This window comes from Galeopterus variegatus, unplaced genomic scaffold (genome assembly GCF_000696425.1).
Source record: "Galeopterus variegatus unplaced genomic scaffold, G_variegatus-3.0.2 Scaffold4703, whole genome shotgun sequence".
Taxonomy (NCBI): domain Eukaryota; kingdom Metazoa; phylum Chordata; class Mammalia; order Dermoptera; family Cynocephalidae; genus Galeopterus; species Galeopterus variegatus.
Window position 1 is genome coordinate 200,304 of NW_007730814.1, and position 24,857 is coordinate 225,160.

The 24,857-nt window shown below is 49.1% G+C and overlaps 1 protein-coding gene across 1 annotated transcript; it reads right to left on the bottom strand.

The window, feature by feature from the left end:
- Positions 1-10,067: 10,067 nt before the first annotated feature.
- Positions 10,068-21,847, bottom strand: SERPINA3 (serpin peptidase inhibitor, clade A (alpha-1 antiproteinase, antitrypsin), member 3). The gene is given in 5 exon segments (XM_008588171.1): positions 10,068-11,101; positions 12,229-12,379; positions 14,881-15,154; positions 19,299-19,951; positions 21,773-21,847. Coding segments are annotated over 4 exon segments (1,368 nt in total). The 5' UTR covers positions 19,936-19,951; positions 21,773-21,847; the 3' UTR covers positions 10,068-10,795.
- Between the last annotated feature and the right edge of the window lie 3,010 nt (positions 21,848-24,857).

A 24,857-nucleotide genomic window follows, 5' to 3' on the forward strand; every position in this document is an offset into this window, starting at 1 on the left:
ATTGATAAACCGTATGGTGGTGTGGATAGGAGGTATAAAAAGGGTATAAAAACCCAAGCCTTTGCTCAGTTGAATGCACATTGTCTGACTGAGAGCTGCTCTTGCTCTTGACCATATCACATCAACATCTGCCCCTGAAGGCTCTGCCTGAACAGCTCTCAAATTGAGACTTCCTTGCAAGACGTTTGCCTCCCTGGCAAGACCAGACATGGGACCAGACTGACCAACCTCTCTGCGCATCAGCTGGTTCATTAACTCAGACTCTTACTTTCTACCTTCCTCTATACCCTCCCTTAATTGTATTGTTATTAGTATTTTGAATAATAAGTGAATGCAGTTGTGTGTAGCTTGAACCTGTGTGCTTGCTACTCTGACTATCAAATGAACTGGTTAGTACCTAGGGAATTGCTCCCTATGGGAACTCTGCAGTAGCCCGTGGCTGATATTAATGATCCTTGCATTAATAGAAGTCTGCCATTATGGAAAGACACAAACGTGTTTGGCCTTGGTTCCTTGCGACCTTCATCTGCTCACAACATTCACTCCCTCCTGGAGACCTCCAGTGGCCCATCATGTTTGGGAGAAACCCTACCCTCCTCACCACACCAGGAGGCCCTATATGACCTGGCCTTTGCCAACCTTTCTGACCTCTCCTCTAACCATCCTTCCCCTCCCTCCCTCTGCTCCAACTGCCCTGGCCTTCTTGCTGTTCTAGAACTTACCAAGCTCATTCCTGCCTCAGGATCTTTGCACCTGCTGTTGGCTACCTCAAACAGTCTCTCTCCAGCCCTTTCCCCAGCTCATTTCCTCACTTCATTCAGTTCTCTGCTCAAAGGCCATCTCCTCAGGGAGGCCCCCACCTTGCTCTTGCCACCCTATACCTGCTTTATTTTTCTTATGTCTGTCTGGAATGAGGTGACATATCTGCCTGGCTTCCCCGCTAGGAGGTAGCCCCAGGAGGGCAGATACTGCCTGTCTCATGCACTGCTCAATTCTGAGTGCTCAGCACAGGGTGGACTGACACTCAACCAACATTTGATAAAAGAACAATGGCCCATGAGCTACTTTTTGGGAAACCTCATTCTATGGCTTCAACCTTCCCTCTAGAGCACAGGCATCTCCCTGAGCCTCTGGGACCTCACCCCCCAACACTGCACCATTCCTAGCTCCCCCTGTGGCAAACCACTTGGCCCCACTTGTCCATTCTGAGTTTGGGTTAATTACTGGTACAATTAATCATCCTCACACCCTTCTGTCCTGCCTCTGATGTTCCATGTGACTCTGGGCAGCCCTGGAACTTTCTGAACTGGAGTTCCCTTATCTGTAAAGGGAAGATCAAAACCATTGTCCAAAACTCAGCCTCCAGGAGAGCCTGGTCTGTCTGTAGAGGTTTGTTCCATGTAGTTTATCATCAGAGAACCAACAGGTCTCCATTTGTCCATTTACATGGTAATCTGCTTTGGTGAATATCTTGGCTTCATTGAAAAGTGTGTGCCTTCATTCCTTTATCATATTTACCATTTGTTCACTCATTCATTCACTGAACAGATACTAACGGAAGGTCTGCCGTGTGTCAGGACTTGAGCTGCTTGCTGGGGACTTGAGGTGGATGAGACCCAGCTGCTCACTCAGGGGCTCGGCTCCCATGAGACAGACATACAGAGATTCACTCAGAGTAGTGTGTACTGCATGGTCAGGCCAATGAGAGCCTGTCCCAAGTCTAGTGTCCTGTCCAGCTCTTACTTTCTCTAGGTGGGGTTCCACAGTGCCTTGCTGGCAAAACGGTTGATAGGCAGCAATGAAGGCTTTCTCTGGGGTCCCCCAAACCATAGAGCTTTTGAGCTGAGAGGACACCATTGTCCAACATGAGGCCCAGAACTCATTCATTCGCTCATTGACTCACTCACTAAACAAATATTTGGCAGTCAGGGCATGAGGTCCTGGCAGCCTGGGCCCTGCCTGGGAGGAGCTTGCTAGCTATTGCAGAGGATGGAAATGCAGAGAGCTGATTACAGCTCAGTTTAGGAAAGAGCAGTGGCAATCCTGCAGAGGGTGAGCAGGGAGCTTACAGGAGTCATGGAAGGAAGGGAGTTTCTGGAGAGCTTCCTGGAGGAGGTGGCTCCTGAGCTGAGACTGGAAGATGGATCAGGAGAGAGGCAGAAAAGGGGTGTGGGAGTTTCAGCAGAGGTAAGAGCATGCTCAAGGTCATGGAGGCAGAGTGAACCACTCCAGACTATAGTGAGAGTTGCCTATATGTGCAGCTCTCAGAGCAGATGGGTACGTGTGTGTGCGTGTGTGCATGTGACATGATGAGGGAACTTATAGCATGTTTAGCAAGCCAGCTGGGGGACTGAGAATGCAGTCCCATCCACAGTCCCACACTTACCTGAAATTAAACGCATTCTGTGAGCTTTTGGAGGAGCTGGGGGATATAGCAGGTCTGCATGGCCCTTGACACAGAACTTCATACCTGCAGGGAGGGTTGTGACAGGCTGGACTCCTGGGATCAACACAGACTGATCTGAGGCTGCCCTTGGCTCAATGTCCACCCTCAGCATGAACCAGCAGAAGGAAACAACCAGCCCCTCTGAGTCAGGGACAGAACAGGGACACATCCCAGGGAGGCTGCTTGTAAATATTTAGACCAGATTGGCACTGCCCACCTCTTTGCCTGGCAGTTAATCGGCTCATAAATATGCTGGTGACAGCTGAACAACCCTACTAATCAGCATGCTATGCTGTGCACCTGCACACAAGGAAGAACAAAAGTGCAGAGGCCACCATTACGACCTTCCACCTGTGACAGAAAGGACAAGGTGAGAGGGAAGTGACTCCTGTGCATGACCAGAAACTTTGGAAGCTCAAGGACATGTGACAGGAAGCTGGTACTACCTCATTAGGCTTTAGTTACCTTAGATCCTCCCCCACAGTTAGGACAGAGAAACATCCCTGTCCCAGAACAACATATAAACCCTCCTCTTAAGAAGCCACAGAGCGGTTCTCACTTTCTGAGGCCATCCGTGCACACGTTGGTGCGTATTCTCTCTGCACAATAAAGTCCTGTTGTCTGATGTTCTGTAGGTACATCTCCCTTTTTCTTTTGCTGATCGTGCTCACCGTGCTGTGGACCTTGATTGGTTCTGGGTAAAGTTCTACTTACTCAGTTTGACCAAGAACCTAGACCCACTTGTCCAGTGTCACCTCCATTAGGGTTGTGTGCAAATCCATGCATGGAGAAGCAAGAGCTATGGAGCACGCGTGTTGCTCTGGACTGGGAGTGGGTGTCCTGGGGGTAAGTCTGCATTCCACCATTACTCGCTGCCTAACATTCTCCTGTGCCTCAGTTTCTTTCCTTGCTCTCCTTACCGCTCAAGGTTGCCACAAAGGTTAAGTCGAGTGACATATATGGACATTCTATACAATTAGTAAAAGGCTGAGCCATTGGAAAGATCTTCCACCCCCTCCTGGTTTCATTCTTTTGTTCAGCATGTACATGGACACTGCTGTGTCAGACACGGTGCTCATTGAGTAGTACAGAGTTGCCCAGTTTGAGTTATGATTTTTTAAAATGTCATGATTGCTTATTTATTTTGCCTACAGTGTTTTTAAAATGGTAATGGCTAGTTACAATGTGATGGCTAACAATGACTAGGTCTTCAGGAAAGGCAATAGAACTTTCCACTTTAATGCTGCATGAACAGAAAAGCTAAAATCTTTGCAACTCAAGTGCCTTGTCCTCCTGAGCTGGCTCGGTGGCACAAAGGTGGCCTGCTGATTGGGTGCAGAGACCAGGTTCACATGGGATAATCGGTCTGAGCCAGATGTAACTTACTCCCAGTGTTGCTTATGATTATTTTCATTCTGTTTATCCACTGCCTTGCTGCAAACATCCACATGGTCAGGTCACCTCTGTTGATGTCCCAGCACCTTCGGTTCCTTCTCTTGATGTTCACTCTGGGGAAGGCACAGCATGAGCCAATTCTGCGCCTACTGCATGCTGAGAAGGAGGCATTAAATACTGGGGAATATGCACAATCCTGCCCTCAAGAATTTCTTTGTTTAAACTTTTTACTATGGAAACATAATAAAAACATATCCAGAAATAGAGTGGTATGTAGACTGAAATTAAGGCCATCAAAGTAGAAATTTTGTAAAGTTTATTGGGAGCCAAATGTGAGGACTGACCCAGGAAACACCATCCCACAAAGTCAGAGAAGTGCTCCAGAGTTCATTACAAATAACAAAGGCTTTATAGACAGAAAAGGCTGAAGAAAGTAGAAACAAAGAACAAAAAGTGGATTGTCACTTTCCTGGTAAGGTGGGGGCAAGTTGACAGAATGATAGGAAAATAACTGATTAATTAGCATCAGGTTACTTCAGGCTGTCGCTTTCACATAAAGATTAAAGCAGAGGGAACTTCGTTACCATACCTATAGAAGACTTAAACTGACCTATTGGGGAAATTGCCTGTTACCTTTTTCTCCTGACTTCTGAGAAGGTCAGACCATAGCCTAAGAGACATGAAACTTAGTGCTCTGGATTTTTAGTCTGGTCTGTTGGGACCTAGTGCAAGAACCTAGTCCAAAACAGTGGACTCAGACACTTTTTACTTAACAATTCCTGCCTTTGGGTCAGGCTGTGAGAGTGTGACCGAAACATAGGGTGTTAGTGCCGCTCCCACTTACTGTTAGATTCAGCAAGATGGAGAAAAAGAGAGACCCGAACCAGGCATCATTTCAGCCAAGAAACTTTATTCCACCAGTGTGGAGGGGAGATCAAGTCAGTTCAGCTCCCGCCCCTGTACAGACTAAAATGGTTTTATAAGGTTTGAATTAGAGGAAAGGTGTAGGATGGTTGTTTTTGCCTAAGAATCTGTTTTGCACAAATTCCAGTTTTTCTCAGAAAGCAAGGGGGTAGGGGGTGGAAAGTTAGTTAACATGAGATAGGGAGCGTTAAGTGGGGAGAGGGTGGAAAATTGCTTAACATGGCTGTGCTGATGCTGGCCATGAGGCCTAACAGTTACTATCACTCTGGGTTCTGGTCTCAGCATTTCATTCATTACATTCATAGCTTAAAGTGTCATCACATCAGTATGCATTTTTTGTGTTTTGGTTGTTCCTGCCGCTTTGAATATTTGAAGTTAGATGGATGTCTGCACAAAATATTTAAAATTTTTGTGAGGATTCAGAGCACCAAGGAAATTAGGTGTATGACTAACCAGAAAATACCAAGAGTTTGGAGTATGCTCCTTAACCAGGGTCCCCATGTGTTGCTTTGCCACCCATGGATTTGTCACCCCACTTCCCCTGGGTGATGGAGCCACAAAGGATTACTCAAAGCCCATCTTTTCTGAGCAGTGAGAAGCCCTGAAGTGGTTAACTTACCTGGAACCCTCAAGCAAGAGGCATCCCTTCCTTGGGAAATTTACCTCGAATTGGGGTTTTCTTCCTGCATTTATTCTTCAGCCCAGGAAGTTACAGCAAGAGACATAGGTGGGGTTATAGTTTAACAATATAGGCTGGGAACTCTCCGTGAAACAAGTCAGATGACATTCCATTAGACAGTTAAGTGGTCCTATCAACAGAAGCTTGATCTTGGCAAACATTCCTTCTCCCTCCAGCAATTTTCCAGTTTCTTTACATATCAATCAGTAACTAGTCTGTCTTTGAGCCAGCAACCTTGCTGTGCCACAATCCTTATCTTACACCAGAGACTTTATAGCCTGAGGAAAATTTCCACTCCTCTGCAAGGTCAATATTTGAAACTGCAAGGCTTTGGAAAACCAGGCCCTGTGAAGTACATTTGCTTTATGAATATTCCACACCCATGAACCAAACCAACTAAAACTGAATAGGCTCATGAGGAGACTACTACCCATTTTAACCACAAAGCCTGCTCATTACCAACTAGCCTGCTCACTAATTTTTTTTTCTCTATACTATCTAGTGTATTCATCCACGTGGAGCAAGAAGTGATAGCAGCAGCACAGGCTCCTCCCTGTGCAGTTAGTAGGTAACCGAGCATCCATGACGGGGTGGAAGCAGGCAGTGACAATTTGCAAATTACCCACAGAAACTACTACTATTTTGAAATTTTCACTACATCATCATCCTGCCAAGTGAAAGAGGAAGGTGTAAGTAAGGAAAAGTTAAGATGGGTAAAAGTCTCATTATGATAGAAGTCTTGTTCGAACAATATTGTGAAATAAAAAGCTGTCCACAGCGTGAGGACGGCAACTTGTCATCCTGGTTTGCTGTGTGAATGTCATCAGGTGGTTTTTTGTTTGTTTGTTTGTTTTGTCATCAGGTGTTTTTGGTAAACTTGGTGTGGCCCATAATCAGGCGTGAAATTGTCCCTTTAAATGTACATGGAGCTGCCCAGCCTCGGCTTATAGGTCTTAGGAACAGAGCAGTTCCTGTTGTTAGAGAATTGTAGCCAGATATGAGACATTCAGAAGAATTCAGAGTCCAGTACAGTTTACAGGTAGATAATAAAACTCAAAAACAGTAACTAAGTGCTACAATCTAATAACAGATGTATAACAGTTTTCTTCTGAAACAAATTTTTTTTCTCTCTCTCTATAGTCACCTCCATTTTTACCAAAGATAATCATGACAAGACCAATTTGCCTGGTTATTACATAAACCCAGCAGAAATAACTATATAAGCTTCTTTTAAATTTTTTTTTCTTTTTTGTGACCGTTAAGGGGTCACAACCCTTGGTGCAGTGTTGCCCGCACCGCACTCAGCCAGTGAGTGCACCGGCCATCCCTATATAGGATCCGAACCCGCGGCGGAAGCGCCGCCACGCTCCCAAGCGCTGCACTCTCCCGAGTGCACCACGGGCCGGCCCTAAAATTTTATTTTGATAACACCAAAGTCAAGGGTTCAGATCCCCATTTCTGAAGACATTAACAAGTAAAGGGCCCTTAAGTGATATACGTTAGATCACTGTAGACAAAGATATGCACCTTCCTGATGCTGGAGGAGGAGTCTGGGCAGGCCCGATAGCTGGTCTCAACCCACCCTGTCCTCTTACCAGGTTCTTGACTCCACCCCAGGAAACAATTCAACTGCAAACTGCAGAGTCACAGTAGAAGGTGAGAACAGGTTTCATGCAATGAGTACGAGATACAGATTTCACAGAGAGTGTGGCCTAGCTTCAGAGACCGGACAGGGCCCACACCAGGTTTAATACAAAAGTAAGAAATACACACTTAAAGTCTAGAGTACAGGCTGCCTCAAGACAATGAGCAGCTGTTTGCCGAAAGTAAGTCTGGTACAAAAGAAAGCACACACACCTCAGCAGGCGAAGTGCTTCTTGGCCCCAGGAAAGCGAACAAAGACCCTGCCTTCTTCTGGGGTTCAACTTTTATACTTTTGCTGTCTGACACATATTCATGCTGTCTGATGAATATAAATTCCACTTTACTGAACATGCTTGGGTATTAGGGTTATATAACCCCTTTCTGCTGAGCATGCCCAGCCACTGGATTTACATAAGTCAGCCCCCTGAGGTATCTTGCTGTGCCGAAAATAGGTCCAAATAGCAACAGGAACTCTTCTCTAGGGCAGGGCCTAGAAGAGGGCTCTGAGACCTTGGGGACTGGCTTGAAACCCAGAGGTGTGTCCTGAAACCCGAACCCATGGTAACTGAGCACCTTCTATCTCATTCCAATCTGGAAGCTTCATCTCCCCTTACGGCAAGGCAGGCTAGCGTGGTAGATCTACAGGCTGCTTATGGGCATCTCTTCTCTGGATTTCACCCCAGAGCTGGTCAGCCCTCTTATGTGTCTCAGTCTCCCCAAACTGCCAAAACAGTAGGGTGCTTGCAGGTGCCAGGGAATCAGCCCTTATATCACCCCTCCCAGCCAAGCCATAATTTTAAGTGTATGGGTGTCCCTATGAGACTGCTGTGCACTGTGGACAGGGGCATCCCAGCACTTCCCAAGTTCTGGTTTCCCCAAAAAGCCATGTGGCTGGAGAGAGAAAGTGTCTCTTGTCTTCGGAGCAAGAGTGCTCTCATGTAGCTAAAGAAAACTAAGGAGAGTTTGCCTTGCTTGAAAATGCCCAGAGAAACCCGATTAAAGAGCCACCAAAGTAACTCTGTGCAAGAACCCAGAAATAAGACTTACTTTGTCATTGAAGGTGGAAGTCTCATTCTGAGAGAGCAGTAAAGACCTTCTGGAAAGGATGCAGCCAGCTGCAATGAACCAGAACCTCAGTCCAAAGATGAAAGGTTTGCAGATCTGAGAAGAGGCTAACTGGTCACACCCAGTGGAGTCTCCAAGCTTGTGGACCCAAGAAGGCCTTCGGTCCTTCCACCTGAGAGTTAGGGAGTCCACTGGGTGGTAGAGGGGGCCTCCTTCAGATCCTGCTCACCCTGCTAGTGTTGTCAACAGAAATTAAGGCTGTCGAGGCAGAAATCATTTTGTAAAGTTTTTTGGGAACCAAACATGAGGATTGACCTGGGAAACGCTATGTAACAGAATCAGAGAAGTGCTCCAAAGTTTATTACAAATAACAAAGACTTTACAAATAGAAAAGGCTAAAGAAGACAGAAACAAAGAACAAAAAGCGAATTGATGATTTCAAAGTTATTTTCCTTGTAAGGTGGGGATAGGGAGACAGAACAATAGAAAAATAACTGATTAGTTAACATTGAGTTCCTTCAGGCTGTCTCTTTTGTGTATGGTAGAGAGAACTTGACTATCAAACTTACTGAAGATTTAAACTGGCCTGGGGAAATTGCCTGTTAACTTTTTTTTTTTATTTTGTCTTTTTCGTGACCGGTAAGGGGATCGCAACCCTTGGTGTGGTGTCGCCCACACATTGCTCAGCCAGTGAGCGCACCGGCCATTCCTATATAGGATCCGAACCCGCGGCGGGAGCGTCGCTGCGCTCCCAGCGCCGCACTCTCCCGAGTGCGCCAGGGGGTCGGCCCTTGCCTGTTAACTCTTTCTCCCGACATCTTCCAAGGTCAGACCACAGTGTAAATGATGCAAAACTTAGCAGGAGTGACTCCATTTTGGTTTTTTAGTCTGGTCTGTTGGGGCCTCGTGCAAGAACTTAGTCTAAAACAACAGCCTCTGATCATCTTTACTGAACAGGTATAATGAACGCCCATATATCCATCAGCAGTTTCAGTTGTTTTCAACATAAGGCCAATATCATTTTTTTATATCTCCTAATCCCTTTTCCCCTTTGGAAGGTTTTGAAGCATATCTTACACAACATTTCATTTTACCTCTAAGAATATTTTAAAAAATCATAACCACAATAACATATAACACCTTAAAAAAATAATTCCTTAATATTAGCAAATATCACCAAATCATTGTTTTCCTAACTGGTTTCTAAATGTTTGTGTGTGCGTGTGTTTTTTTTACAGTCGGTTTGTTTGAATCAGGATCCAAACAAGGTCTACACATAGCATTTAGTTTCTTTCTCTCTCTAATTGGGGTAAAATTCACCTAGCATAAAATTAATCATTTTCAACTGTTCAATTTGGTGGCATTTAGCAACCATCACCTCTATCTAGTTTCAGACTATTTTGATTACCCTTAGAGAAGATTCTATACCCATTAAGTAGTTGTCCCCCCCCCTTCTCCCCCACCAAACTGTCCTCTGCTCCAGCCCCTGGCAACCACTAATTTGTTTCTGTATCTATTTAGTTATGTATTCTGGACATTTCATATAAATGGAATAAAACAAAATGTGACCTTTTGTATCTGGCTTCTTTCACTTAGCACAATGTTTTCAAGGTTCATTCACATATCAGTCCTTCATTCCTTTCATACAAAGCTGGCAATAATGACTAGCCATGCATCCCTGGGAAATTACTAAGCCTCTCTGTGCCTCGGTTTCCTCACTTATAAAATGGGACTAATAGCATCTATCTTATAGGGTCATCATGAGGATTAAATAGATTATTTCAGGTAGAAATCTTAGCAGATTGTCTAGCATAAACTCTCAATTCTTCAGTGGCTGACTTTTTCATCACCACCTTTGTTATCCTTAGAGATCACACAGTACCGATAGCATCAGCTCAATGACCGACCACACGATTGCGTATACTGCAGGTGTGCATTTATTGCTCATTTATTCCCAGCCCTGCATATTTGTTGCTGAAGGAGATTATCTGTCAGCCTGAGGACTGGGAACTGGTAAGAAGTTGAAGAGCTCAGTATGGGAACCTGGAAAGTAGCCGTTCTCCCCAGATTATGGGTGCTGGGGGCAGAAGAGGGAGATCCCACCATAAGGCCCTGCTCAGCTACAAGGGTGAGGGGTCCAGGAGCTGTGCTAGGTAAGGTCAGGGCTAGGAGCCCCTGCAAGAGTCAGCAGGTAGGCAGAGCCTGGGCCCTGGGGAGGGAAGAGTAAAACTGAAACTGGGGAGCAGGTAGTCCCTAGGGCAGGAATCAGTCTTAGGGCAGCAGGGTCCCCTCCTGGTCTTGAGCCTGAGGTCCAGGTGCATTTGACCATAGGTACAAAGTTTGGTTCTGGTCAGGCTGCTGAAGCTGAAGGCAGAATGAGCTCAGAGCCAAGGCTGGGACTGAGCCTGCGTGGGAGGTCAGGAGCTTGGTCTTGGGGCATGGGCCACTGCAGGGGCACAGAGTCAGGCAGTCAGCACAGAAAGGCACAAGGGAAGTGTTCAGTTCAAGGAAGATGGTTTACTGCTATCAGGAGGCCTTGGAGCCTCCCGATGGAAGAGTCCATGAGCTCCCTGTGCATGTGGGAGCCACACAGGCAGTCACTTTCCTCTTCAGAAGGATGAGCAGACAGGGCCAGGCATGCCCTAGCCACTCACTGCGCAAAGGCCAAGCTGTGCCCCCAGACCCGCATGCCCAGCTCCCACTTCCGGCTCCTTAGCGGGGGCCCCACCACCTGTTGGGGAGCTCTAGGTTTGCTTGGGGTTGACGACTTTGCCCAGAAAGAGGATGTTCAGGGAGTCCGTGGGGATGAGGATCACCAGAAAGGTCCTGTTGAAATTCACAGTTGTCTTTGGGCCTACTTGTGCGGACATGGGAATAAGTTTCACTCCCGTGGCTGCAGCTGCTTCTGTGCCCACCTCAGCCACATCAAGCAGAGCCTTGTGGACCACCTGTGGGGACACCAGAGCATTATTCACCTGAGACAGGGGGGACAGGAGGTAAGCAGCCTGCCTGTGTGCCACTAAGGGGGCTGACATTATCAAGCATCTACCGCTGATCTGTCCCTGTGATTCATTTCTCCTCCCAACAACCCATGAGCTAGTTTTGCTTAGCGCTGATGCACAGATGTGCACACGGAGACTCAGAGGCTGAGAGCGATTTGCCCAGAGTCATAGAGGGAAAGGGGGAGGCACCTGCTCTGGATCCCTCTCTGTTTGAGTCCAGAGTCTGTGTTGCCCCCAAACACCCGCTACTGTCGGGAGGTGGGGCGAGAGCCAGGCAAGGCACTTTTCTCGCCAGCTGCTTTCTGGCAGCCTCTGCACTGTGAAGCGGTGCAGCACAGCCTGTTCTCCAGTGAGCCGGTGCTGCTTGCAGCATCTCTCCTGCTCCAGCTTAAACATCATCACTGAAGTACTTTGCATAAGATCTGGCTTTGCATCCCTGGACAACGCAGGTCCCTTCCTCCATGCACACCCCTCTATTGGAAGGGGGGGTACAGACCAGAGCACAGGGCCCTGTGCACACACAGTGCAGGAGAGAGCGGAGGCTGCCCAACTGTCTCCTTTGTTCTGGTTACTCTGATTCTCATAGCACAGTCTGAGGGTCCTGAGCAGTCTTCTCTCATACTCTTAGTGTATTTTCATCACAATAGCCTTGTAGCCACTGTGATTAGCTGTCACCATTGCCTGCCTTGCCAGGCACTGCATGCTAGCCAAGAACTGTGGCCCCCATTTTGTAGATGAAAACACTATGAGTAGAGAACTTTATTCACTTGTCCCTGCAGGCAGTGAATGGTGGCACATGGGACAGTGTCCGTAGCTGTCTGATTCCAAGCCCAAGCTCTTCCCATTACAGGCTCCTGGGTCACATTACGTGGCAGGGGAGGTGGGGACCAGCCCCCAATATGGCAGGAGGAGCTGGGCTGTAACCCTGCTCTTCTGGGCTTGAGGGAGTCCCAGGGAGGGTGATTAGATAATGAGGAATGCAGGTATTTACACAAATTCAAGATCACCCAAATGTCCACCCGGCCTTCAGGTTCAGATACGGAGGATGAATTGCCCAAAGTTTAAAGACTCACCTGGGACAGCATCAGGTTCCTGTCCCCTGTGACCCCTGACAGGTCAGCCTGGGTGGTGAAGACTTCACTAATGCCCATCTGGGGAAGTATGCCTTCTAGATTATAGTCACTCGAGATGGAGAACTTTGGCAGGTAGAATTCATCTATCCATCTAGGAAATGAGAAAAAAATGATTTGAACATTCTCTTAACTCAGTGCCCACCTTCCTCCCACCTTGCAGCATGGTCTTCCCTGGTCTCCTCTACCACCACCCGCTTCTTGCTGGAAATAAGTAATCTTTTCCCAGTTTCTTGACCCCTTGTGTTTATACTTAATTCATTAACAACCCGTTCACATCTGTGATTGTCTGAATGTGCCCAGCTGTATTCCAGAGCTGGGGCTGCAGCAGTGCCCCAGCCTGGCCCTGCCCTGTCCCAGCAGCCTGCAGTGCAGCAGAAAACACCTTCACTCCAACAGGGGCCCCACAGTGTGTGGAGAGGCTGGGCCAGAGCATCACATTGGCTGCACAGCTCCATGGACACCAGGAGGGCTTCTTGTGGCATCGAGGCTGAGTCCCAAAGGAGGGGAAGGAGTTAGCTGCGTGAAAAGGAGGGCAGAAGGCAGGTGGAAGAACTTATAGGAAGGTGGAAAGCAAGAGGGGTGGCCCCACAAGAGAGAGGGCAGCTTCAGTGTGTGTGGTGGGGAGGGGGGATGAGGAATGAGGCTGGACAGGGGCCAGAACAGGTCGTGAAGGGCCTGAGCGCTGCTGAGGAGTCACGTTGTATTGCAAGGTCTTCGAGGATCCTGAAACAATCAACTGGAGGTTCCCATTTGCCTCCCCAGTGAGCTCCTCGAGGACAGGGGCTGCTTCTGCTGGGGTGCTGTCCCCGAGTCCGGTGCAAGCCAGGCACAGAGCACACAGCTCAGAGCGATCCCTCCCACCTGCGAGCTCCCCTTGCCCTTTGTTTATATTCCCCTTAAGACCCTTGTCCCTGTCTGCCTGGTCTCACAGTGGCCAAGTGAGAGGAGGCTCCATCTCTCATTAAGCTTTGAGTCCCGTGGGAGAAGGGAAGGACCTATTCCTCTTCTCACTCATTCGTTCATTCGCAAGCTCACACATTCATTCAACAAGCATTTCTCAGGCACCCATTATAGGCCAGGCATGTGCAGACACTACTTCTTCAGTATTTTGTACAGCAAAGGTGTTTGATGAATATTCTTTGCATTCAAAACTATTCATTGAGGGCCGAGCCCGTGGCGTACTCGGGAGAGTGCAGCACTGGGAGAGCGGCAGCACTCCTGCCGCGGGTTCGGATCCTGATTGAGGGCCGAGCCCGTGGCGTACTCGGGAGAGTGCAGCACTGGGAGAGCGGCAGCACTCCCGCCGCGGGTTCGGATCCTGTATAGGGATGGCCGGTGCGCTCACAGCACTCACTGGCTGAGCGTGGTGTGGCCGGTCTCAAAAAGGACAATAAATAAATAAATAAAATAAAATAAAATAAAAAAATGTAAAAAAAAATACTATTCATTGAGCGCCTGCGATGTGGCAGCTATTTGGTGCTGAGGGAAAGAAAGACTCTGGAAGGGAGTGAATGGAAGGGTAGGGCAGGACCCCTGTGTCCTGGGTCTCCCAGCATCTAGAGGGAGGACGGGCTGAGAGTCAGGCATCCCTGGAAGGCATCTGGCCCTCTGGACGGTGGTTGGGGCAGGGGCTACAGCCTCAGACCAATGTGGAAGTGGGTCCCTCCCTTTCATGGTTTATCAGGTGCCTTCCAGATCCATCACACCACTGGATTCTCATAATCACCCAAGAAGGACAAGGACAACCTAATGCCACTCTATTTAAAATTTCCAACTACGTCCAATTCCACTTTTCCTGATCCTCTTACCTACCTTCACTACCCCCCACCACCAATTTCTCACCTTCTAACATAGCAAGTCATTTCCTTACTCACTATATTTATTTGTTTCTCTCTCTCTCTCCCCTAATTATGAAGTCAGCTTCACTAGAGCAGAGAATTTTGTGTCTTGTCCATAGTATACATGTAGGGTCTAAGTTAGTGCCTGGCATATGGCAGGCCCCCACATGTTATTCAACAAATGCTGAGTGAACAACTATATTTATTTGTTTCTCTCTCTCTCTCCCCTAATTATGAAGTCAGCTTCACTAGAGCAGGGAATTTTGTGTCTTGTCCATAGTATACATGTAGGGTCTAAGTTAGTGCCTGGCATATGGCAGGCCCCCACATGTCATTCAACAAATGCTGAGTGAACGAGTCAGGGAGTGAATGGAACGGTTAACCAGTGCAGAGCTGATTCTCAGCCCTCGGCTGGTCACAGTCCCCTCCACCGTCCAGAGGTGGAGACAAGGAGAAGCCATGCATGAGTGTCAGGGATTTGGGGAAGATTCCTCATGACTTAGAACATGTTAGAGCAGAGGAAGCCTCAGCCCCTTGTTCTGTCTGATGTCATCATCTTAAAGAAGAAAAAGATCAGGCCAAAGCCACCTAGAGGCAGCAAATGGCAAAGTAACCCCAGACTCCACCTGTCCCCATACAGGTCTCCTTCACTGCACCCCTGGACGTGGAGAGACCCTGTAGTGGAGGGACAGAACCCAAGAGGACCGGGCAGGAAGAAGGGCCCGCCGACAGCTGCAGGCGTGGGGACCATCACCTCATCTGCAGCGAGTCTCTCCACCGCTGCAGGGTCTCGGGGAGCAACGCAGCTTCCACTTGCTGCATTTTGCCCGCGTCGGGTAGGACAAAGAGCGCGCTGGCGTTGGCTGTGTACCGCAGCTCCACCACAGTGCAGGACAGCCCCTCGTCCCGGAGGTAGGGCATGCTCAGGTCTTGGATGTTCATCATGGGCACCATTACCCAGCTTTTCTTGTTCAAGTAGAACCGCTTCTGGGAGGTATCGAGGGGATCAAAGGGCGTCTTCCACTTGGCTGAAGGCAGAGCAAGCAGGGGGAGCTGGTGAGCATGGGGGTGGCCCTGCCTCGACCCCCCTCTGCCCAGCTTCCCGGAGCAGTGGCAGCCCTCAGTCCATCCGCCACCACCCAGAGGCCCTCTCAGGGACGAGAGAGAGCCCCACAGGCCTGGATGGGAACAGGAGCCTGAAACAGAGACCTGGCTACTTGTGCTGAGTGAGAAACAATAGAATCTGGGAATAGGGAGTGAAAGAGAGAGATCTAGCCATCAGGGCAAGCAGGCAAAGAGGGTGCCAGCACCATGGCAGGCTGAGCTGGGGTGGAATAGGAAGTCCCTGGCTCCCTACAGGGAAGAGTGTCTAGTAAGCAACTGTTAGTCACAGGCACTGCAGGGAGGTGGAGAGAGACTGAGTTCCACCTGCGAGTTGGTGAGGGGCGGACAGAAGAGAATGCCCATCACTGTGAGCCACCTGGGAGGGGCAGTGTGATATTATGAAATATGTGCTTGGTCTTTATCCCTGTGCCAGTGCCTTCCCTAGCATACAACCCCTAAAATCCTTAGACTCTCTAGTGATAAGAGATTTTTCATATGCTAACAAGCTGGCTGATTGCTGGCAGCCCCTAGCTAGCTTCAGAATGGGGGCTGGTCACTGGAAAGACCAGAGCAGAACTAGGAGGTTGGGACTTTTAGTTGGGGTCTTTAGTTGGGGAGGTTGGGACTTTTAGTTGGGGACTTTAGTTGGGGAGGTTGGGACTTTTAGTCCCAGGAGTGGAGAGAGAATGAAAGTTAAGCTGATCACCAGTGGCCAATGATTTAGCAAGCATGCCTATGTAATGAAGCCTCCATAAAAACCCAAAAAGCCTGGGTTCAGGAAGCTTCCAGAGAGCTGAGCATGTGGTTCCTGGGGGGTGGTGTGCATGGAAGCTCCCCATACCTCGCCCTGTGCCTCTTCATTTGCAGCCATTGTCATATCCTTTACAATGAACCAAGAAGCACGTAAGTATTTCTCTGAGTTCTGTGAGCCACTCAGCAAATCGATCAACCCAAGTAGGGGTTGTGGGAACCCTGCGTCATAGCCAGTCGGTCAGAAGCATGGGTGAACAACCGGGGGCTTGCATCTGGCATCTGAAGTGGGGGGCAGTCTTGTGGGACTGAGCCCCACTGTGGGATCCGACGCTATCTCCAGGGAGATAGTGTTGGGATTGAGTTAGAAGACACCCAGCCGGTGTCCACCGGAGAATTGACTGCTTGGTGGTGGAGAGAAATCCTCACGTATTTGGTGACGGAAGTTAGTCTTCTGTGATGACTGAAGAGTGTGCTGTGAGAGCAGAGGAGAGACAGTGTGTGTTTTTCCTTCCTCTCATTTAGTGTCAGACATTTTCCTCATAGTCGGGGAGGCTCTTAATGGATGGTCCTAAAAGCCCATGGGCACTTGTGACATCTTAGGGGGTGGGGTGCTGGACATCCCCAAAGCTACCTCTATGGGTCATGGACATCCATCTCAGACTCGCCCCAGATTCTGAGTCTGTGGTCACCACCCTCTACCCCCAATCCAAGACACTTGGAATTGTGGCAATTTCTTGAATCAGGATCGAGTTTCTCCATCTGTCTCCACCTGGCACCAGACTAGCCAGCGTCAGGACTCATGACCTGTAGTCAGTAGAAAAAGCCCTCCATTTAGTCTGGTCCTTCAGGCCCTTCCTCACTTTGTCCCTGCTCCTCTCCCAGCCCATTCTGTGCCCCTGTTCTCTGTCACTCCTCTGCCCTTCCTCTTGACAACTACCTTGGTTCCTTGCCTACTATTTCTCTAAGGACCTGTCCTTCTTCAGCTCTAGGCTCTCCCAGATCCAGCCCCCCAGGATCCAACCCCAGCTCAGCCGTATTACAGTGGGGGCTGAGTGCCCGGTCCCAATTTCTGGGCTCTCAGCATTGCTCCCAGGTCTCCAGGCTTTGGGGGCAGACTTGGGGGATATGCATGTGGGCTCTGGATGGATCTCCTGTCATTGCATCCCTGCAGCACCACCCATGTGAGCCTCCCACTGTTCATCTCCTATGTCCCGAGCAGGTGTGCTGCTGAGGATTCAGTCACAGGCACCCTGACTCCAGAGCCTGCTCAGGCTGTTCATTTTGCAAAGGTGAAACTCTATGACACTGCCTCTGGCACCTACAGCTAATGCAAACATTAAACGCAGCCCAACTCGTAGCCAGATTGACATACATCCTTACACTAAAGGCCTATTTATCACAGTTCCTATCGTCCTGTACCACATGTCCAGCTTCCAACAAAAAAGGCTTGCCAACAAAATCATCACTTTTTTTGATTCTGCCTCTTTAACATCTTCTAACATCCCCAGCTTTGAAGCTGAGGCTCCTTCGTGTCAACTCAGGCCCCTCCTCCCGGGCCTCCCTGGCTCTGGGCTTGCCCCTTGCCCTGCCCAGGATGGTCCTTCTGGAGCCCTCCTGAGAGAGTTGAAATGTCTCACAAGGCTCCTGCTGTCTTTATCATCTGACCTGTGCCTGACTAGACTTCCCTCTGTTGTAACGCCCTTCCGTCCTTCATCTGCCTGGATTTAAAAGAAAAAAGGAAACAGTTTCCTAGGAGAAGCCTTCCTTTCCTGATTCCCCATCTCCTGCTCCAGCCTGATGCCCCCCCCATTTATATAACTGAGTATGTAGTTCTAGCGTCATCATCTGGTGAGTTGATCCTTGTGGCCTGTGGGCCAGCTGCATGCCACAGAAGAGGGAGAGTAGAAGGGAAGGAGTTAACACTCAGTGCTCTGAGCCAGAACTTCCAGAGAATGAAGCCCACTCACCAGCCCTCCCTCCCACACCGGCGGCCGCAGTAATGACCAGGCCCTATCATGTACATTTTTGGATCCTGTTTGTGAATTAGTCTGAAGCAGGGAACAAAACGGGCACCTGGAGGGGGAGGAGAGGGCAGCAGAGGGTGGGGAAGGGTGGCACAGCTCTCCACCCCCAGGAGGACCAGAGCACTGAACCAGGGGGGCGGGGGCTTCCTGGAGGGTGGGGAAGGGTGGCACAGCTCTCCACCCCCAGGAGGACCAGAGCACTGAACCAGGGGGCTTCCTGGGGAGAGTAGAGACCTGGGGGCTTCCCCAAAAGTACATAGCGGCCGCCACTGCCTGCTTGTTTCCTATCCATTGAGGATGTGGAGGGGTGGAAAGGAAAAGGCAGGAGACTCAAAGAACAAACAGCATGTCAGGCCTGGACTAGTCTCAGAGGAAGATTTGTCCCTCACCTTCATTTACAGATGAAAACTCAGGCCCAGGAGGGAAAGCAGCTTGCCCAGGACTCAGGCAGGAGCCCCCAGCTGGCTCTCTCTGTGTGCACACAGCTCACGTCTCTTATGCACCTTTCTGCACTGACTCAGCAATCATTCCCTGTGTCCCTATCTTTTTTTATTGGTTCTCATCTGGACTGCTGGCTCCATAATGTGTCTCATGTGTCTGCTTGCTCTCTGCCCCTTCAGAACTTCTGGCTCAAATTTGTTGAGTTCCTATCAAAGGGATTAGATACTGGACTGATTAGAATTTCAGAAATTGGACACTGCCCTAGTTGGAGGCTCTTACCCAGATGGGGACAGAACCATTTCTGGCCTGGAGATTGTAGGAGAGCAGAATCGTAGAACCTTGGGGCAGCCAGGCCCCTTAGGGGCTGTCTTCCCCTGTAAAGATGGCTCCTATCTCCTCTGGACCCCCTCCAGAGACCGAGGCCCTCACCCAATGGACCCCATCCTGCATATGCAGGTCAGAAACGTCCCCAGTGTGCACAGGCGGAGGGGCTTCCTGACTGTGTCCAGTAGCATCTCTGCAAGGAGGAAGCTGTAGTTCCTGACTGCCTGGACTGATGTGAAAGGACAGCTCCTTCCTTCTGTTTGCTGGGAAAGTTGAGATCAGAATAAAAAGCCCACACTGACTCAGACAAAGTGTTAATGGGCTCCACTGAAGTTACATCCTGGAACGACAACCTGTAGTTTGGAAAACCCCGTGAGAGAAAATGATGCCTGTGGTTAGGGCAGGGTCTTGGTGCCCATGTCCCCCCCAAGCCCTGGGCACTCTCCTCTGTAGTTCCCTGAGCCAGGACAGAAATAGCCCAGAACTAAAAGTCCACTTTCATGTGAACCCTGAATAGAAAACTCACCTTTAAAGAAGATGTAATTCACCAGGACCATCACTGTCTCAGGGTCGAGGTCATTGACCAGATCCACGATTTTCCCCTGGGTTTTCTTCTTCACGTAGTCATTGATGAACTGCTTGGCAGCTGCGGAGTCCTTAAAATTGGTGGCGAAGGTCTCAGATGCATACAGCCCCTTGGCGTCCTCCACGAACTTTTCTAGCAGCTTCAGCTGCTCCGCGACAAACAAAGCATTGCCTGTGCTCAGCTGCAGCTGGTCGCCCTGTGCGTTGAGTGTGCGCAGGAGGTGCTGGAAACCCTGGTGGATTTCTGTCTCGGAGGTCTCTGTGAGGTTGAACTTGAGGCCTTCCAGAATCTCCATCAGGGTGGTGCTGTGGGCCCCCAGGGACAGGAAGGCCAAGGCTGTGGAGATGCTCAGTGGGGAGAAGATGATATTCTTCCCGGGCGTCTCCAAAGCCAATTGCTTGTAGAGGCTGAAGGCGAAGTCAATGTTGCTGGAGGCTAATCTGAGGTTGTTTATGTGTGTGCCATTGTCTTGGTCCTCTGAGGTCAGATTGTGCTGGTCAAGTGTGCCTCCTGGGTGACAGAGGACAGCAGGGCAGAACCCAGCCACCAGGAGCCCCAGGGCCAGAAGGGGAGACATCTCTCCACCCTCAACTCTGAAAAGTAAAGATCCTTTAAGTCTCAGAGGCCAGAGGGTGCCCTGACCACCTCCCACCACCTCCCACCTGCGTTCTGGTGCCTGCTCTGCAGCCTCTTGCCAGCTTGTTGACGTCCCACGGGTAGGTGCTCTCCTGGGCACACAGCACACATTATTACATTCTATGCTCCCTCCCACCCTTTGAGGTAAGTACTGCTATTGTTGCCATTTTCCCCAGTGGAGAAACTGGGCACAGAGAGGTAAAGGGGCTTGCCCAAGGTCACACAGCAGTCAAGTGTAGGAGCTAGTGATGGTCATGAGGTGCTATCCAATCAGAATGTCTTCTCCTCCTGCATGGTGGGTAGATCCCAGGCAGAGCAGATTAGAAAGCCAGGGCTCCTCTTCCCTTATATCCCTCATCTGCCCAGAAGTAGAACCCAAGAAAGGAGCCCCAGACTGGGTCAAAGACCACAGCACCTCTGCCAGCCTCTCGATGACAAGTTGTATGAACTTGGGCAGGCCCTCTGCTGAGGGTTAGCTGAGAAATGCTCAGAAAGCAGCTGGCACGGTGCATGGAGCCCAGACCACCCTGATAACGGTGGGTATAAAGACCAAAGGAAGGCAGAATGTTCTTTTCAGCCCCTGCCAGGTTGCCATGTGGTTGTTCTTTTCACCATAAGCCTGGAGAGACCTACTGGTGCGGAGAAAGCAGAGTCTCTTCAGAATCTCTGAGTCATGGACTGTGTGGTAGCAAGCAAGTGACTGAACCTCTCTGAGCCTCAGTTCCCATCTCTGTACCACATGCTGAGTGGCTCAGGTGGAATAAATGATGAAGGTGCCCAGCTTCCAAAGGGGTCACCTCCTCCCACACTCCCCCTGCCCAAAGCTGCAAGCCAGAGCTACGAATCCACGGGATGAGGGGCTGGCACTGCTGCACGACAGACCTAAGAGAGGCTGAGTTCAAAGCCGGTGACTACAGCAAATAGGATTATTTACCTTCAGCCTCTGCCCGCTCAGTCCCAGAATTCAGAGGAGAAAAGGGAAAGCTCGGGGATGGGGGAGGAGAGGGAAAAAGGAGGGGAGAGGTGAGGAGAGGTGGGGATGAAGTGGGGGAAGGCAGGGGGAAGGTTGAGCCCTGGAGGGGAGGAGGCTGACTTTCGTTCAAAGGCAGTGGGGACGCCTGCAGACGCGCCCGGGGACAGGAGCAGCTTGTTGCATCAACTGCTTGTTTACTCTCAGGCTGATGCAATCATCTCTTTGGAACAGTGTTAAACAATATTTTTCCCCAAAACTATTTCTAGAGAATAAGAGCTTGTCTGTTCTGACAAGTTGTAGGACTGGCTCTGTTTCTGAGCAGTCTGTCTTTTTGGTTGCTGGACACAGAGGCAGCCTGTCTGGTTGGCCAGGGGGCCTCAGCAGGGCAATGGGGCTCCCAAGGCAGCCCGCATCAAGACCCCAAGTCTGGGTTAGGGCCTGAGCCTCTGTCCAGAGGGGCCCACTGCAGTGATCACACCTGCACTATGTCTGAGAGTGGCACTCTGTGCCAGGCAAGGGGACAGCATCTCCTCCCCCATAGAGCCAGATACAAGCTGACTCCAATCAGAATCCAAAAGCGTCAGAGGCAGAAATGACCGTAGGGGCTACCGTGGCACCTCCACCCTTTGCAGGTATGAAAACTCAGCACCAGAGAGAGGCAATCAATGGCCGCGTCAGAACTGTCCCCCAACTCCCAACCCAGAGCTCTGAGGACACCTCCTCCCGGCCCCCTCCAGCCCCACACATCCCGCAAAAAAATGGATTCCTTTGCTCCCGGTACATAATGTAAAGGGTCATGGATTACCTGTCTCGGAGAGCTGGATGTCGCTGGTGGATTCCAAAGCTGCCTGCCCGGACTGCTGGATTTTCATGAATACTAACGCTTATTTATCCCCACAAAGAACGCCTCCCCCTGCTTAGGAAACATGACCAAGTGTTCTGTTTTCAGACTGGAAGTTGCCTGCTGATAATTTCTGGTAACACGGATTCATTACATCTGCTCAAATGACCTGCTGACGGGAACAGCCCCTAACTTTTTGTCCCTTGGAAAAAAAAAAAAAACTATGTCATGTTAGTTTCTTGCTATTGTTGTTTTTCTCATTACTGATTTTCCTTCCTTTCTTTTCTTAAACATTTTTATAGCATTTAGTTTTATGGGGAAATTGAGCAGGAAGTACAGACAGTTCCCATACCCTCCCCCACAACATACACGGTTTCTCCTGTTATTGACACCTCACATTAGTGTGCTACATCTGTTACAATTATGAATCAATGTTGATATATTATTATTAATTTTGCATTAGAGTTCCCTCTTCATATTGTACGGTTCTGTGGGTTTTGACAAGTGCACAACGTCATGTATTCACCACTACAGTATCATAGGGAATAGTTTTTGCTGCCCTAAAATTTCCCTGTGCTCCACCTGTGCTTCCCTCCCTCCATCTCTCTCCCTCATCCCCGGAAACCCTGGCAACCACTGTTTTTCCCCCCATCACCTCAAACATTTATCATATCTCTGTGCTGGACACATTCAAAATCCTTTCTTCTAGCTAATTGAAACTATGTGAGGGCCGGCCCAGTGGCGCACTGCTACAGTGCACCGCTTGGGAGCGCGGCTGCACTCCCGCCGAGGGTTCGGATCCCACGTACAGACCGGCCGCTCACTGGCTGAGCGAGGTGTGGGCGCAACACCGAGGGTTGCGATCCCGTTGCCGGTCCCGGTCCGGTACGGGTGCGTCACTGAGGGTTGCGATCCGTTGCCGGTCACGAAAAAAAGACAAAAAGGAAAAAAAAAAGAAACTATGTGATAAGTGTTGTTAATTATAGTCGCCCGACAGTGCTATAGAACATTCCGTGTTATTCCTCTTATCCAGCTGTACTTTTGTACAACCTCTCACTGTCCCCCGTCCCCTCTACCCTTTCCAGCCTCGGGTATCTGCCATTGTCCTGTCTACTTCTATGTGATCAACTTTCTTAGCTTCCACATAGGAGTAAGGACACGTGGTATTTTTCTTTCTGTTCCTGGCTTACTTCACTTAACGCGATGTCCTCCAAGCTCATCCATGTTGCTGCAAATGACAGAATTTCATTCTTTTTATAGCTGAATAGTATTCCATTGTGTTATGTACCACATTTTCTTTATCCATCCATCTGTTGATGGACACTTAGGTTCATTCTCTACATTGGCTATTGTAAACAGTGCTGTAATAAATACAGGAGTGCAAATATCTCTTGGGTACACTGATTTTCCTTCCTTTGAATATACACCAAGTAGTGAAATTGCTAGATCTTATGATAGTTCTATTTGTAGTTTTTTGAGGAACCTTCCAACTGTTTTCCCTAATGGTTGTACTAATTTAGAGTCCCCCCAATAGTGTATAAGAGTTCACCTCTCTCCACATTCTTGCCAGCATTTGTTACTTTCTCTGTTTATTAAATATTCATTGAGGGGCCGAGCCCGTGGCGCACTCGGGAGAGTGCGGCACTGGAAGTGCAGCAGCGCTCCTGCCATGGGTTCGGATCCTATATAAGGATGACCAGTGCGCTCACAGCGCTCACTGGCTGAGCGTGGTGCGACCGGTCTCAAAAAGGACAATAAATAAATAAATAAATAAATATTCATCGAGGAACATGGAAAAACCCAGAAAATATAAAGGACATTGAAAAATATTCCCCTGCCTTGAGTTGAATGTCTCCCTAAAACTTAATCCCACTGTAACTGTTGAGGGTGCGAAATCCTATTACGGCAATTGAAAGGCGAGGTCTTGAAGAGGTGATTGGATTGTAGGACCGTGCAGTAGTGAATGGACTAACAATGGTGGTCAGGGGCGTGGTTCTGAGGGCTTTAAAAGGAGAGCGCATGAAGCGCTTGGTCTCTCTCTGCTCCACCATTTTTCACAATGTGATACTCTGCCGTCACTGAAATCACCACCAACAAAAGCCTTCACCAGATGTATCCCCTGGACTTTGGACTTCCTGGCCTCTGAAACTGTAAGTGATAAATTTTGTTTTCTTTGTTAATTACCCAGTTCTGTGTATTTTGTTATAAGCAACAGAAACAGACTAACACACCCTCAGAACTTTATCACTCCGAGAGGGCCCTAGCTAACATTTTGGTGTATTTCGAAGTCACTTTTCTTTGATGTCTGTGTGCATGTATCTTTGTATGTGTGTGTGTGTGTGTGTTTGTGATATGAATCTCCATACACAAACTCAGAGATATTTTTTTTCAAAAATGCAAGACTCTATTTTTCTTTCTGTGGCTCAGTCCGCATTTTGGGTGACCCTCCCCAATTCCCAGAGAGTGGGGGTTGGTCTCAGGGCCCAGACTCCCTTCCCAGAGTTGCATCTGGAGAGAGGGTGGAGAGACAGCTTATCAGAAGCACAGGTGTTATGGGGGCCCCTGGTCCCCAGGCACCATGTCTCTTTGGGGTCCTCCTCTGATGTGGCCTTTGTCCTGCAGCATCTCTGTTATTTGTTCACCCCAATAGCTGGTTGTTTCTTGTCCTTGACCTTCAGGGCTCCCCAGGTCTCTCTCTTAGCTACTCCTGGGCCTCTCTTTGACTCATGAGAAGAACCTCCCCCTTGTTTCCTCACAGTCACAACCCCTCAACCATGACAGCCCCTGACAACCCTCTGCGGAACCCTTAGGGTTTGAATGGTTTGAAAACCACTGTTTTGGCATGAGGTAGACTGGACTTGAATCCTGAATGTACCACACACCAATGGTGTCACCTCAAGCAAATCACTGGAAATCCGTAAATTAATTAATCTTCTCATGTCTAAGATGCAGATAACCTTTTCGTGACAGGGTGGTCATAAAGATTAAGTGAAATAATACAAAGTGTAAGCTCTATTAGGACTGGACTTTTGTTGTTTGTTTGTAAAAC